The 16,631-nt window shown below is 44.2% G+C and overlaps 1 protein-coding gene across 1 annotated transcript in view; it reads right to left on the bottom strand.

Moving 5' to 3' along the window:
- The window catches only part of LOC139366654 (procollagen-lysine,2-oxoglutarate 5-dioxygenase 2-like), a 117,143-nt gene that overhangs the window by 35,342 nt on the left and 65,170 nt on the right, over window positions 1–16,631 (bottom strand). The window contains exons 5-8 of the mRNA XM_071104331.1: window positions 15,965–16,077; window positions 13,206–13,269; window positions 12,045–12,142; window positions 5,552–5,653 (exon numbers count right to left, since the gene is read on the bottom strand). Coding sequence (XP_070960432.1) covers window positions 5,552–5,653; window positions 12,045–12,142; window positions 13,206–13,269; window positions 15,965–16,077 — 377 coding nt within the window. The remainder of the gene's footprint in view (window positions 1–5,551; window positions 5,654–12,044; window positions 12,143–13,205; window positions 13,270–15,964; window positions 16,078–16,631) is intronic.

Genomic DNA, 16,631 nt, shown 5'->3' with positions numbered 1-16,631 from the left:
GGTAAGTGCGGTGGTAAAGACTGGAATGGATTCAATGGAATGGTATAAACCACATGGAAACCACATGAATGATAACTTTCCATTGACTCCATTCCAGCCGTTACTATGAGCTGTCCTCCCCTCAGCAGCCTCCATTGACCTGATGATATATTCTGCATTACCATCCAGGCTTCTAAACATTCCACCAAATGTCTTTGTTTATATCCTTGCAAGAACTGAAAAATAGAGTGACAGACAGATGGACGGACAGACAAATTCTAACAAACAGTTCTTACTCCTGTCAGTGATATGTCTATAGAGACAGTTACTCCTGTCACTGATATGTCTATAGAGACAGTTACTCCTGTCACTGATATGTCAATAGAGACAGTTACTCCTGTCACTGATATGTCTATAAAGACAGTTACTCCTGTCACTGATATGTCTATAGAGACAGTTACTCCTGTCACTGATATGTCTATAAAGACAGTTACTCCTGTCACTGATATGTCTATAGAGACAGTTACTCCTGTCACTGATATGTCTATAGAGACAGTTACTCCTGTCACTGATATGTCTATAGAGACAGTTACTCCTGTCACTGATATGTCTTTAGAGACAGTTACTCCTGTCACTGATATGTCTATAGAGACAGTTACTCCTGTCACTGATATGTCTATAGAGACAGTTACTCATGTCACTGATATGTCTTTAGAGACAGTTACTCCTGTCACTGATATGTCAATAGAGACAGTTACTCCTGTCACTGATATGTCTATAAAGACAGTTACTCCTGTCACTGATATGTCTATAGAGACAGTTACTCCTGTCACTGATATGTCTATAAAGACAGTTACTCCTGTCACTGATATGTCTATAGAGACAGTTACTCCTGTCACTGATATGTCTATAGAGACAGTTACTCCTGTCACTGATATGTCTATAGAGACAGTTACTCCTGTCACTGATATGTCTTTAGAGACAGTTACTCCTGTCACTGATATGTCTATAGAGACAGTTACTCCTGTCACTGATATGTCTATAGAGACAGTTACTCCTGTCACTGATATGTCTTTAGAGACAGTTACTCCTGTCACTGATATGTATATAGAGACAGTTACTCCTGTCACTGATATGTCTATAGAGACAGTTACTCCTGTCACTGATATGTCTTTAGAGACAGTTACTCCTGTCACTGATATGTCTATAGAGACAGTTACTCCTCCTGTCACTGATATGTCTATAGAGACAGTTACTCCTCCTGTCACTGATATGTCTATAGAGACAGTTACTCCTGTCACTGATATGTCTATAGAGACAGTTACTCCTGTCACTGATATGTCTATAGAGACAGTTACTCTTGTCACTGATATGTCTATAGAGACAGTTACTCCTGTCACTGATATGTATATAGAGACAGTTACTCTTGTCACTGATATGTCTATAGAGACAGTTACTCCTGTCACTGATATGTCTATAGAGACAGTTACTCTTGTCAGTGATATGTCCATAGAGACAGTTACTCCTGTCACTGATATGTATATAGAGACAGTTACTCCTGTCAGTGATATGTCTATAGAGACAGCTACTCCTGTCACTGATATGTCTATAGAGACAGTTACTCTTGTCACTGATATGTCTGTTCAGACATTGCCTGCCTTGGCTGAACGTTGTGGGGGAAAAAAATCTGCTGACCGCAGTAATTTACCCCGGGTGGATACAAGCCCTACTGAGCAAGCCACTAAAACGATGGCTGGTTGACAGTGACACCCCTTTAAGTGAAGCTCAATGAAAACCCAAAAGCCATTTCCTCTACCACAGCAGCCCTCTGCTTCCTCTACCTAGAGTGCTTTTTTAGTAAGGGTCTACAGGGACCCAGGGAGCACTGCCTGTTATTATTGGGAGGGTTACATGTTGTGTAGACCGGGCAAACGCATGTTTGTACATCCACACCAGACACGAACCAGACATGATTTGACACGCAGGTTAAAATAGCAAAACCAACATTTGCTGTTGCTAGCTCATTTTTCCGGGGATATACACATTGGGTTGTTATTTTACCTGAAATGCACAAGGTCCTTTTTTTTCTGGATATTTGTAGAATTTTGACCCATTTTGAGTCACACAAAATTGTGTGTTCTCTACAACTTCATTTAATCCACAGATAAAAGAGGAGACTATTTGTTTCTAGTAATCACTCCTCCTTCAGTAGGAGGAGGAGTTGAGAGGAGGAGGAGAGGAGGAGAAGGAGGAGAGAGAGGAGGAGGAGAGGAGGAGAAGAAGGAGGAGGAGTTGAGAGGAGGAGAGAGGAGGAGGAGAGAGGAGGAGGAGTTGAGAGGAGGAGAGAGCAGGAGGAGAGAGGAGGAGGAGAGAGAGGAGGAGAGGAGGAGAGATGAGAAGAAGGAGGAGGAGTTGAGAGGAGGAGAGAGGAGGAGGAGTTGAGAGGAGTTGAGAGGAGGAGGAGAGAGAGGAGGAGAGGAGGAGAGAGGAGGAGAGAGGAGGAGAAGGAGGAGGAGTTAGGAGAAGGAGTTGGGAGGAGGAGGAGGAGAGAGGAGGAGGAGAGGAGGAGAGAGAGGATGAGAGGAGGAGAGAGAGGAGGAGAGAGGAGAAGAAGGAGGAGGAGTTGGGAGGAGGAGAGAGGAGGAGAAGGAGGGGAACGAGGAGAGAGGAGGATATTTGATTTGATCAGGATCTAGTTTAGTCCTCATTTGGACTAATCTCCCAAGAGTCCTTAAACAGTAAAATACAATTTATAATACGAACATATTTTCACATTTAACACACTGTTACAAACAGACACAATACACTAATATACTGACCAGATAAATACCCTAACAAACTAAAATGATAGATTGATTCCATCATCTACCACAGTCCAGCACAACGTTCCTATGTATTATATTTAGATGGTTTTAAAGTATTGTTTGTAATTTATATTTTGAACGGTTTCTGGTTTGCTCAGATACATGATTCAATATCTTTATTGCTCTAAATCGAAATGTTATTTTTCCTATTTCTCTTTTCTGTCTGGATAACAGATGGTGGACAATCTGTTCCTGGTATTGACTTAATGTCTGTCTCTTAACCAATCTATTCCTGGTATTGACTGAATGTCTGTCTCTTACCAATCTGTTCCTGGTATTGACTGAATGTCTGTCTCTTAACCAATCTATTCCTGGTATTGACTGAATGTCTGTCTCTTACCAATCTGTTCCTGGTATTGACTGAATGTCTGTCTCTTAACCAATCTATTCCTGGTATTGACTGAATGTCTGTCTCTTACCAATCTATTCCTGGTATTGACTGAATGTCTGTCTCTTACCAATCTATTCCTGGTATTGACTGAAAGTCTGTCTCTTACCAATCTATTCCTGGTATTGACTGAATGTCTGTCTCTTACCAATCTATTCCTGGTATTGACTGAATGTCTGTCTCTTACCAATCTATTCCTGGTATTGACTGAATGTCTGTCTCTTACCAATCTATTCCTGGTATTGACTGAATGTCTGTCTCTTACCAATCTATTCCTGGTATTGACTGAATGTCTGTCTCTTACCAATCTATTCCTGGTATTGACTGAATGTCTGTCTCTTACCAATCTATTCCTGGTATTGACTGAATGTCTGTCTCTTACCAATCTATTCCTAGTATTGACTGAATGTCTGTCTCTTACCAATCTATTCCTGGTATTGACTGAATGTCTGTCTCTTACCAATCTATTCCTGGTATTGACTGAATGTCTGTCTCTTACCAATCTATTCCTAGTATTGACTGAATGTCTGTCTCTTACCAATCTATTCCTGGTATTGACTGAATGTCTGTCTCTTACCAATCTATTCCTGGTATTGACTGAATGTCTGTCTCTTACCAATCTATTCCTAGTATTGACTGAATGTCTGTCTCTTACCAATCTGTTCCTGGTATTGACTGAATGTCTGTCTCTTACCAATCTATTCCTGGTATTGACTGAATGTCTGTCTCTTACCAATCTATTCCTGGTATTGACTGAATGTCTGTCTCTTACCAATCTATTCCTAGTATTGACTGAATGTCTGTCTCTTACCAATATGTTCCTGGTATTGACTGAATGTCTGTCTCTTACCAATCTATTCCTGGTATTGACTGAATGTCTGTCTCTTACCAATCTGTTCCTGGTATTGACTGAATGTCTGTCTCTTACCAATCTGTTCCTGGTATTGACTGAATGTCTGTCTCTTACCAATCTGTTCCTGGTATTGACTGAATGTCTGTCTCTTACCAATCTATTCCTGGTATTGACTGAATGTCTGTCTCTTACCAATCTATTCCTGGTATTGACTGAATGTCTGTCTCTTACCAATCTATTCCTGGTATTGACTGAATGTCTGTCTCTTACCAATCTGTTCCTGGTATTGACTGAATGTCTGTCTCTTAACAATCTGTTCCTGGTATTGACTGAATGTCTGTCTCTTACCAATCTGTTCCTGGTATTGACTGAATGTCTGTCTCTTACCAATCTATTCCTGGTATTGACTGAATGTCTGTCTCTTACCAGCCGAATAGCATTGTGAACAGAGTTTGGCTGTTTTAAATTATGTACATTATGAAATAAAATAGGCATGTTTTTTTTCAATGATCTTGTTGATTGATGACCAACCAAGAGCATTGACCCATGATTACAACAGAATAACCATATCTCCACCTTAAAACAACCCATGACTACAACAGAAGAACCATATCTCCACCTTAAAACAACCCATGACTGCAACAGAAGTACCACATCTCCACCTTAAAACAACCCATGACTACAACAGAAGAACCATATCTCCACCTTAAAACAACCCATGACTACAACAGAAGAACCATATCTCCACCTTAAAACAACCCATGACCACAACAGAACAATCTTTGCTGTTTTATGCTGTGCAATCTGCAGCCTCCTAATGTCACATGCTGATGCATTTCCCCCAGATCACAGGACAGTAGTTCACCTGACTCTGAATTAATGATTGTGTTATTTTACTTAAGAATCTTTCCTGGTAAATATTTAGCTATCCTTCTGATCATACATGCAGTTAATATATATATTTTTTAATAGATGAGTTATTTGAGACGACCATGATAAGCAGTTGTCTAGCTACACTCCTAGAAGTTTAGTTTCTGACATTTCCTCAATTTGTACCCCCCCCCCTCCCCAATACTTAATTGAGAGAAGAAGGGGGAAGAGGAGGTGGAGGAGAGAGGAGGAGGAGGAGAGGGAGGAGGGGGGGAGAGTGGAAAAAAGGTGAGGAGAAAGGAGGAGAGAGAGAGGAGTTGGAGAAGGAGAGAGGAGGAGAGAGGAGAGATAAGGAGGGAGGAGAGAGGAGGAGAGGATGTAGAGGAGAGAGGAAAAAGGAGGAGAGGAAAAAGGTTGAGGAGAGGAGAGTGGATGAAGAGGAGAGTGGATGAAGAGGGAGGAGGAGGAGGAGGGAGAGGAGAGGAGAGGAGAGGAGAGGAGAGGAGAGGAGAGGAGAGGAGAGGAGAGGAGAGGAGAGGAGAGGAGAGGAGGAAGGAGAGGAGAGGAGGAAATCTCAGGTTCTCAGGATTCACTCACTTTGAGCTGAGACAAATCCACCATGTTGTGGTCACAGACGCCACAGCCTCTCTCGTAGTTCCAGGCGTTGGGGATGTAGTTTCCTAGATAGTTCAAATACATCTGGAAGAAGAAAAAAAAAACAAATAAATCATCACATGAATGAACAAAGAAACTACGTGGTTATTTTAAAGTTTAATTATCCTTTACAAAAACATTCTATACTAGAAATAGAGGATGATTTCATCCCATGAGAAGTATATTCCGTTCTGGCGTTTGGTCCATGTGGTGATTCAGAGCCGGTCAGTAGGCCTGCGTTCCAAATGGCATCCTATCCTCTCGATAGTGCACTACTCTTCACCATAGCCCTGTGGGGTCGTAATGTAGGACTCTAGTGAGAGGGTCAGTCTGGACTGAGAGAGGTCACTGACAGTTCAAAGCAGACGATTAAAGACCAGAGCACCCATAAACATTTCCTCCGTCAAATCTACACTGACTAAATGCACTGTAATTATCCTGTCTGAAGTCACTTCCCAGAATGTAGCTACAGTGTATTTAACGCGGTATATAGGTGTTCTAGTTTAATACACGAAGAGAAGGATATTCCCCGTACTCGTGTCAACGTGACCTGGAGACAGAAATGGACAGCAGTTTGGACACACAGTAATTCATCAGATATGTGATCCAATGAAAGATAACCTCATAGCGCGCACACACACACACACACACACACACACACACACACACACACACACACACACACACACACACACACACACACACACACACACACACACACACACACACACACACTGGAAGCACTTTAACAACAGTAGTGTTTGGATTCACATCTTGGCTAAACAACAACAGATTCTCTGGCAACTAATACATGACAGAGCTGTTGGAGGTTGACTCTGTGTACGTTGTGTGTGTTTGTGGTTGTGATTACTGTAAACTAGGGATTATCCACTTCATCTCGTCTGACGACAACAACCACACTACAGATGTCTTCGAAATGCAACTAACCAAGACTTTATTCAAAGATAATCCAGTTAAATTGTTGTGGAAATCCCAGATTAAGAGATGTAATCCCAGATTAATATATGTAATACCAGATTAAGAGATGTAATGCCAGATTAAGAAATGTAATCCCAGATTAAGATATTTAATCCCAAATTAAGATATGTAATGCCAGATTAAGAAATGTAATCCCATATTAAGAGATTTAGTAATCCTGCTGTGTACCTGAAACAGATGAACAGGTCAATGGGCGGAAAACTCTCTCCTACCCAAAAAAGAAAGTTAAATCCCTCTCTCCCCATCTCTCCATCTTCCTCCCCATCTCTCTCCCCATCTCTACATCTCTCTCCCCATCCCTCAATCTCTCTCTCCCCCATCTCTCCATCTTCCTCCCCATCTCTCTCCCCATCTCTCCATCTCTCTCCCCATTTCTCTCCCCATCTTCCTCCCCATCTCTCCATCTTCCTCCCCATCTCTCCATCTTCCTCCCCATCACTCAATCTTCCTTCCCATCTCTCCATCTTCCTCCCCATCTCTTCATCTTCCTCCCCATCTCTCCATCTTCTTCCCCATCTCTCCATCTTCCTTCCCATCTCTCCATCTTCCTCCCCATCTCTCCATCTTCCTCCCCATCTCTCCATTTTCCTCCATATAAAAAGAGATAGCCTCCAGTCAGCCCACTATCTTCACTCTAATAACTCAGTGACAGCTGCTGATACGTGTCTACAGGTGATAGGTTACTGTTAAAAACTGGGTGATTAGGACTGAACTGGGTCTATCTGTTATAGTGTCCTCCATTCAACAAAGTGACCTGACCATTGTTTTAACCTGTATACCCTAATCTAACCAGCGCACCAGAGTGATCCTTACCAGCCAAAACAGAATATGAAAAAGGAGAGGCCAAAGAGTGTGGCGACGGCATGTCGGACCACGGGGCTGGAAAACTGAGGGCTGAGGTAAAGACGGAACCAGAAGGATGCACCAAGGGCAAACACCTGACATGCCAAGAAGTTCACCTGCATAGAATCCCAGATTAAGGTTTGGGTTTACAGTTTGGCCTGGCCTCCAGCCAAATGGAGAGGCTGCAGGGTCTGGAGATCTAACCAGGCTAGGATGCACATCCTTGGGCCTTAGCGAGCTCCAACTCCAGCCTGCCTGGAGGTTTAGAAACCGTTGAGGCTAGCTGGACTGACTAGGCTCCTGGACTATGGTAGCTTCCCAAAAGGCACCCTATATAGTGCACTATTTTAGACCAGGGCCCTATGGCACCCTATTCCCTATATATAGTACACTACTTTGACCAGGGCCCTTTGGGAATAGTAGCCATTTGGGAAGCACTTTAGGAGTGAATGCAGCAGATGGTCGAGGGCTGTTGTTGTGGAGAATGACTCAACACTGTGGTGGGTGGGTTTGATGACGTGTGGTGGATACCAGAGAAGAGTGATTGGGCAGAAATAGAGGGAAAGCTGTGAAGAAAGGGCCAGAGGGATAGAAAAGCCTCCCAAGAGAACGTGTCTACCAGAAACTCACTGACCTCAGAGCTATGGAACTGCTAACGGGGGAGAGATGGAGAGAGAGGTTTAGGGGCAGGGAGAGGGAGAGGGAGAGGAATGGAGGGATCAAGGGAAGGGTTGGTAGGGATCGAGGGAGGGGGTTGGTAGGGATCGAGGGAGGGGGATGGTAGGGATCGAGGGAGGGGGTTGGCAGGGATCAAGGGAGGGGGGTTGGTAGGGATCAAGGGAGGGGGTTGGTAGGGATCAAGGGAGGGCGGTTGGTAGGGAACAAGGGAAGGGTTGGTAGGGATCGAGGGAGGGGGTTGGTAGGGATCGAGGGAGGGGGTTGGTAGGGATCGAGGGGACGGTTGGTAGGGATCGAGGGAGGGGGTTGGTAGGGATCTAGGGAGGGGGTTGGTAGGGATCAAGGGAGGGGGGTTGGTAGGGATCAAGGGAGGGGGTTGGTAGGGATCAAGGGAGGGGGGTTGGTAGGGATCAAGGGAGGGGGGTTGGTAGGGATCAAGGGAGGGGGGAGGTAAGGATCGATGGAGGGGGAGGTAGGGATCGATGGAGGGGGAGGTAAGGATCGATGGAGGGGGAGGTGGGGATCGATGGAGGGGGGAGGTGGGGATCGATGGAGGGGGGAGGTGGGGATCGATGGAGGGGGGAGGTAGGGATCGATGGGGGGAGGTAGGGATCGATGAAGGGGGATGTAGGGATCGATGGAGGGGGAGGTAGGGATCGATGGAGGGGGGATGTAAGAATCGATGGAGCGGGGAGGTAGGGATCGATGGAGGGGGGAGGTAAGGATTGATAGAGGGGGAGGTATGGATCGATGGAGGGGGGAGGTAAGAATCGATGGAGGGGGAGGTAGGGATCGATGAACGGGGAGGTAGGGATTGATGGAGGGGGGAGGTAGGGATCGATAGAGGGGGAGGTAGGGATCGATGGAGGGGGGAGGTAGGGATCGATAGAGGGGGGAGGTCTAGTGAGAGATGGAAGTAAGGAAGAGGGAGTGAGAGGGAAAGGCCGTCAGGGAGTGAGGAGGGAGTGTTATTAAACTTTGGCCAGACCTTACTCCTCCACATAATGACCAGCTGGATTCCAGAGAAGTTCCCTCCACACATATTCTAAAGATGGATTAGGTGGGGGGGATGAGTGTTTCCTTTTGATGTCTCTTCTGGATGGATTTGGTGGGGGGATGAGTGTCTCCTTGTGTTGTCTCTTCTGGAGGGATTTGGTGGGGGATGAGTGCCTCCTTGTGTTGTCTCTTCAGGAGGGATTTGGTGGGGGATGAGTGCCTCCTTGTGTTGTCTCTTCTGGAGGGATTTGGTGGGGGATGAGTGCCTCCTTGTGTTGTCTCTTCTGGAGGGATTTGGTGGGGGATGAGTGTCTCCTTGTGTTGTCTCTTCAGGAGGGATTTGGTGGGGGATGAGTGTCTCCTTGTGTTGTCTCTTCTGGATGGATTTTGTGGGGGGATGAGTGTCTCCTTGTGATGTCTCTTCTGGAGGGATTTGGTGGGGGATGAGTGTCTCCTTGTGTTGTCTCTTCTGGATGGATTTTGTGGGGGATGAGTGTCTCCTTGTGTTGTCTCTTCTGGATGGATTTGGTGGGGGGATGAGTGTCTCCTTGTGTTGTCTCTTCTGGATGGATTTTGTGGGGGGATGAGTGTCTCCTTGTGTTGTCTCTTCTGGAGGGAGGTGGTGGGGGATGAGTGTCTCCTTGTGTTGTCTCTTCTAGAGTGAGTTACAGGTGGCACATTTGCTGATAAAGACCTTTACGTTAGCCCAGAAAACAGCATCACGTGCCTTTCTGAATAATGGCCTCTATGCCTGAGTAGCCAGAGTGTATTTTGTGTAGAAAGTCAGCATGTAACATGTCAGGGATGTAGACCCTGTTTCCTTTAAATAACAGTCAATTTTCTGTGGTGAGCTACTCTTTGTACGTCCAGACATCTTTCAGTGTTTGACTCACAGCGTGTTTGGTTCCAGGCCAGCCGTGGTTGATTTGTGCGTACAGAGCCTGAAACAGTGGGTCCTGGCAACAGTGTGCTTTGATTGACTCCATTGTCTTAGTTGAGATGTTGACATCACTGGTGTGAGCCACCTGTTCCAGGTCATTTGTGACTAGACCCATAGTGTAGACCGTGGCTGGTGTTTGCATTTGTCTGTGCTCTGTGGTTGATTGAGCTGTTCTGGACAGGAAGTCAGCTACATGTAGTTATTTGCCTTGTTTGTATTGCACGTGGAGTTGGTATCTTTGTAGCCTTATCAACATACTCTGCAGGGTGCTTGTGAGTAGGGATTTCTTGAAGATCATCTCAAGCGGTTTGTGGTGGCTGTATATTGTGATGAACTCTCTGCCATACAGATACTGGTTAAACTTGTCACACGCAAAAGCAATGGAGAGACATTCAATCTGTGGATATCTTTGTTCTGTCTGAGTCAATGTTGTGGAAGCAAAAAGCTACAGGTTGTCCTTTCTGTAGAATGGCTGCACCCAAACCTGCCTCACTGGCATCACACTACCGTGTGAGTTCATCATTCAGGTCGTAGTATTTGAGCACCAGGTGTTGTGACTGTTTGATAGTCTCAACTGCTGCGTCATGCTGTGCTATCCGTGTCCAGTCCATGTCCCTGTCAGTCAGTCTTCTGAGCGGCTCACACACATCAAATATGTGGGTGGGGGGGAATTAATTTTGCAAAGATAGTTCACAAACCCCAACTTGAAGTCGATAGGTGTTAACCCATGTTCTGAATGGCTGTTATTTTCTCTGGGTCAAGGCGAAGGCCCTCTGTGTTGAGAAGATGACCCATGTATATCACACAAGGTAGCTTTAAACCGGAGTTTCTATTGGTTCAGCTTCAGGTTGACATCTGTGCAGGACAACTGTAAGGTTTCTGTCACCATCTGACATCGCCTCTTCCTGTTTGTCACCGCATCCAGAGATCACATTCACTCCTTTCAGTGCCTGTAGTCCTTCACCACTGTCTGTGCTGGTAATCTTCAGCTGCTGGCTTGATTCCAAATGGCATTCTCAGGCATCTATATCAGCCTACTACTTCCTGTCCAGGAAGTTGTAAGATAGATGCCCACTTCATCAAGTTTGACTTGCCAATATCCATCTTTGTCATTGAGTACTGAGAATACCTTTGTGTTGGATATTTTGTGTAGAATCTTAGAATCTTCTATTGTGGCCATCTGGAAGTGCGATCTCAGTAAGGCTTTTGTTGACTGCACTGGGGTGCATGTATATTCGTAGTTAATCCTGTTTTTCGAATGACAAACCATTTTGCTGATCCATGGTGTTGGCTCTGATGACTTTCGTGATAATGTCTGCATTGTCCATTGAATGTATGGCCTTTGCAATCGTTTCCTTCAGTGGAATAGGCATTCAGTCTTGGTAGCTGCTACACAGGCCTTCAGGGGGGCTGCGCAGTCTGCTTCTAGGTGTTTCTCTCCAGGGAGGCATCCAAGCCCATGGAACACGCCCTTGTACTTGGAGATAATGTCCTCAGTTGTCATGATGACCTCAGTGGACGTGATATAACACATATCTGTGGTTCACATGTAGTAGGCTGTATCACTGAACAGAATTCTGCAGAATCCCTGCCTCTAGAGCGCTGTCAGTACACAGCTCGTTTCATTGGAAGACCTTTGCAATTTCTCACAATTTCAGGGAGATTTACACTGTTTTAAACTATGCCATTTGTTTTTTTATAAATGTGTAGCCTACTTGGACAAGAAGCTCAGAAAGTCAGCCAGAAAGCAAACCTTCCAGGCATATCTAGAGGAGTACCTCTGTTATCATTCATTCTAACTACAATGAAGAAATATGGAACACTGACATGATTCAGCAAGGCTGGTTCTGTTTTCTCCAGAAACAGAGATGGAAACTGGTTCTGAACTGTGGCTATGGATCTGTACCCAGACACCTGGAAACTGGTTATTACTGTGGATGGTTCCGGGCATGTTGGAAATGTTAATATTGTCTTACTCACTTTGGTGTTTGCGTTGCCATGGATGACCACTGGTAGGGTGTCGTAAACAGTGTTTCTCACTCGGGCACTCTTCGTTCCAAACTTCAAGAGAACCTCGTCTGCAGTGGGAGAGAGGAGAATAGAAGAACAACAGTGTTCAACATGCTGGATACTGTAGGGAGAGAGAAGAACAACAGGGTTCAGAACAGTCCTGGGCCAGGGCCTCTCTTATCTAAAACCAACAAGGGTTTGCAAAATGACGATAACTTTCCCAAAACTCCCAGGTTTTCCAGAAATCCTGGTTGGAAGACTTGATTTCCTGCATATTCCCTTCTGATTACGGGAATCTTCCAACCAGGATTTCCGGAAAACCTGGGAATTTTGAAAAAGTTACCAGGATTTTGCAACCTTAACCCTCTCTTATCTGGCTGTCACAAGGCTCTGTCTGGGTTCTGTCAGGGCTCTGTCTGGGCTCTATCTGGGCTCTGTCTGGGCTCTATCTGGGCTCTGTCTGGGCTCTGTCTGGGCTCTAACTGGGCTCTGTCTGGGCTCTGTCTGGGCTCTATCTGGGCTCTGTCTGGGCTCTGTCTGGGCTCTGTCAGGGCTCTGTCAGGGCTCTGTCAGGGCTCTGTCTGGGCTCTGTCTGGGCTCCGTCTGGGCTCCGTCTGGGCTCTGTCAGGGCTCTGTCAGGGCTCTGTCTTTTCCCACATATTAATACGTTACAGCCTTATTCTGAAATTGATTAAATTACATGTTTTCCTCATCAATCTACACACAATACCCCATAATGACATCACAATACCCCATAATGACATCACAATACCCCATAATGACATCACAATACCCCATAATGACATCACAATACCCCATAATGACAACGCAATAACCGATTATTCATTGTATTTTTTACATTTTCGCAAATATATATATATATATATATATATATATATATAAAAAACAGATATACCTTATTTACATAAGTATTCTGACCCTTTGCTATGAGACTCGATATTGAGCTCAGGTGTACCCTGTTTCCATTAATCATGGAAACCATATAGTTTACAGTAAGAAGGCGTTCCTCTGTGGAATGGAAACCGTATAGTTTACAGTAATAAGGCATTCCTTTGTGGAATGGAAACCGTATAGTTTACAGTAATAAGGGGTTCCTCTGTGGTAACTCACCAATTGCTCCATTTAAATTCTGGAAAATCTGAGACTTGTGGTCCAAACCAATGTTCAAATTCTCCTGAAAACACAAAGAAAAAAGAACACAAAAATTACAAGAGTACTTTATATAACCTACCCTCTGTAAAGGGACCAGGTATATAACTTACCCTCTGTAAAGGGACCAGGTATATAACCTACCCTCTGTAAAGGGACCAGGTATATAACCTACCCTCTGTAAAGGATACAGGTATATAACACACCCTCTGTAAAGGGACCAGGTATATAACCTACCCTCTGTAAAGGGACCAGGTATATAACCTACCCTCTGTAAAGGGACCAGGTATATAACATACCCTCTGTAAAGGGACCAGGTATATAACATACCCTCTGTAAAGGGACCAGGTATATAACATACCCTCTGTAAAGGGACCAGGTATATAACCTACCCTCTGTAAAGGGTCCAGGTATATAACTGTAAAGGGTATGGGTATATAACTGTAAAGGGTCCAGGTATATAACTGTAAAGGGTCCAGGTATATAACTGTAAAGGGTACAGGTATATAACTATAAAGGGTACAGGTATATAACTGTAAAGGGTCCAGGTATATAACTGTAAAGGGTCCAGGTATATAACTGTAAAGGGTATGGGTATATAACTGTAAAGGGTATGGGTATATAACTGTAAAGGGTCCAGGTATATAACTGTAAAGGGTCCAGGTATATAACTGTAAAGGGTCCAGGTATATAACTGTAAAGGGTCCAGGTATATAACTGTAAAGGGTATGGGTATATAACTGTAAAGGGTCCAGGTATATAACCTACCCTCTGTAAAGGGTCCAGGTATATAACTGTAAAGGGTTAGAAATGGAAGGAGTATCAGCCTGAAGCTGATAACTGTAAAGGGTCCAGGTATATAACTGTAAAGGGTCCAGGTATATAACTGTAAAGGGTCCTGGTATATAACTATAAAGGGTCCAGGTACAGTGCCTTGCGAAAGTATTCGGCCACCTTGAACTTTGCGACCTTTTGCCACATTTCAGGCTTCAAACATAAAGATATAAAACTGTATTTTTTTGTGAAGGTTCAACAACAAGTGGGACACAATCATGAAGTGGAACGACATTTATTGGATATTTCAAACTTTTTTAACAAATCAAAAACTGAAAAATTGGGCGTGCAAAATTATTCAGCCCCCTTAAGTTAATACTTTGTAGCGCCACCTTTTGCTGCGATTACAGCTGTATGTCGCTTGGGGTATGTCTCCATCAGTTTTGCACATCGAGAGACTGAAATTTTTTCCCATTCCTCCTTGCAAAACAGCTCGAGCTCAGTGAGGTTGGATGGAGAGCATTTGTGAACAGCAGTTTTCAGTTCTTTCCACAGATTCTCGATTGGATTCAGGTCTGGACTTTGACTTGGCCATTCTAACACCTGGATATGTTTATTTTTGAACCATTCCATTGTAGATTTTGCTTTATGTTTTGGATCATTGTCTTGTTGGAAGACAAATCTCTGTCCCAGTCTCAGGTATTTTGCAGACTCCATCAGGTTTTCTTCCAGAATGGTCCTGTATTTGGCTCCATCCATCTTCCCATCAATTTTAACCATCTTCCCTGTCCCTGCTGAAGAAAAGCAGGCCCAAACCATGATGCTGCCACCACCATGTTTGACAGTGGGGATGGTGTGTTCAGGGTGATGAGCTGTGTTGCTTTTACGCCAAACATAACATTTTGCATTGTTGCCAAAAAGTTCAATTTTGGTTTCATCTGACCAGAGCACCTTCTTCCACATGTTTGGTGTGTCTCCCAGGTGGCTTGTGGCAAAATTTTAACGACACTTTTTATGGATATCCTTAAGAAATGGCATTCTTCTTGCCACTCTTCCATAAAGGCCAGATTTGTGCAATATACGACTGATTGTTGTCCTATGGACAGAGTCTCCCACCTCAGCTGTAGATCTCTGAAGTTCATCCAGAGTGATCATGGGCCTCTTGGCTGCATCTCTGATCAGTCTTCTCCTTGTATGAGCTGAAAGTTTAGAGGGACGGCCAGGTCTTGGTAGATTTGCAGTGGTCTGATACTCCTTCCATTTCAATACTATCGCTTGCACAGTGCTCCTTGCGATGTTTAAAGCTTGGGAAATCTTTTTGTATCCAAATCCGGCTTTAAACTTCTTCACAACAGTATCTCGGACCTGCCTGGTGTGTTCCTTGTTCTTCATGATGCTCTCTGCGCTTTTAACGGACCTCTGAGACTATCACAGTGCAGGTGCATTTATACGGAGACTTGATTACACACAGGTGGATTGTATTTATCATCATTAGTCATTTAGGTCAACATTGGATCATTCAGAGATCCTCACTGAACTTCTGGAGAGAGTTTGCTGCACTGAAAGTAAAGGGGCTGAATAATTTTGCAAGCCCAATTTTTCAGTTTTTGATTTGTTAAAAAAGTTTGAAATATCCAATAAATGTCGTTCCACTTCATGATTGTGTCCCACTTGTTGTTGATTCTTCACAAAAAAATACAGTTTTATATCTTTATGTTTGAAGCCTGAAATGTGGCAAAAGGTCGCAAAGTTCAAGGGGGCCGAATACTTTCGCAAGGCACTGTATATAACTGTAAAGGGTCCAGGTATATCACTGTAAAGGGTCCAGGTATATAACTTTAAAGGGCATGTTTCATTTACCAGATGATTTACAGTACCATGAGTGCTTACATTAGCACCAAACCACCACACTCCAACCAACATAGCCACACAGGACCTATACTCACCCTCTGAAAAGAGTCCAGGTATATTTTGGTGTAGAATAGCTGATCGTCATCGTTCTCGTGAAGGTTCCACTGCTCGACAATCTTGTTCACATACGGGGCGTACCCGATGATGCCTAGGGGTTAAAACCAGATGGAGTTAAAAGCAGATTGAGCTAACACATTGGGCCCTATAAAACTAAATATAGGGTGGTTATTGTGTAGTATAGGGTGTAGTACATGGTGTAGTGTAGATTAGAGTGTAGCATAGTGTGGGGTGTAACACAGGGTGTAGCCCAGGGTGTAGTGTAGGGTGTAGTGTACAGTGTAGTATATGGTGTAGTATATGGTGTAGTGTAGGGTGTAGTACAGGGTGTAGTATAAGGTGTAGTATATGTTGTAGTATAGGGTGTAGTACAGGGTGTAGTGTAGGGTGTAGTATATGGTGTAGCACAGGGTGTAGGATAGGGTGTAGTATATAGTGTAGCACAGGGTGTAGTGTAGGGTGTAGTACGGGGTGTAGTACAGGGTGTAGTATAGGGTGTAGTGTAGGGTGTAGTATAGGGTGTAGTATGTAGTGTAGGGTGTAGTATAGGGTGTAGTATCGGGTGTAGTGTGGAGTGTAGTATATGGTGTAGTATAGGGTGTAGTATATGGTGCGGTGTAGGGTGTAGCACAGGGTGTAGGATAG

Source organism: Oncorhynchus clarkii, chromosome 15 (assembly GCF_045791955.1).
Source record: "Oncorhynchus clarkii lewisi isolate Uvic-CL-2024 chromosome 15, UVic_Ocla_1.0, whole genome shotgun sequence".
NCBI lineage: Eukaryota > Metazoa > Chordata > Actinopteri > Salmoniformes > Salmonidae > Oncorhynchus > Oncorhynchus clarkii.
Note: the sequence above shows the minus strand (reverse complement) of the source record. Positions and strands in the feature narration are given on the sequence as shown.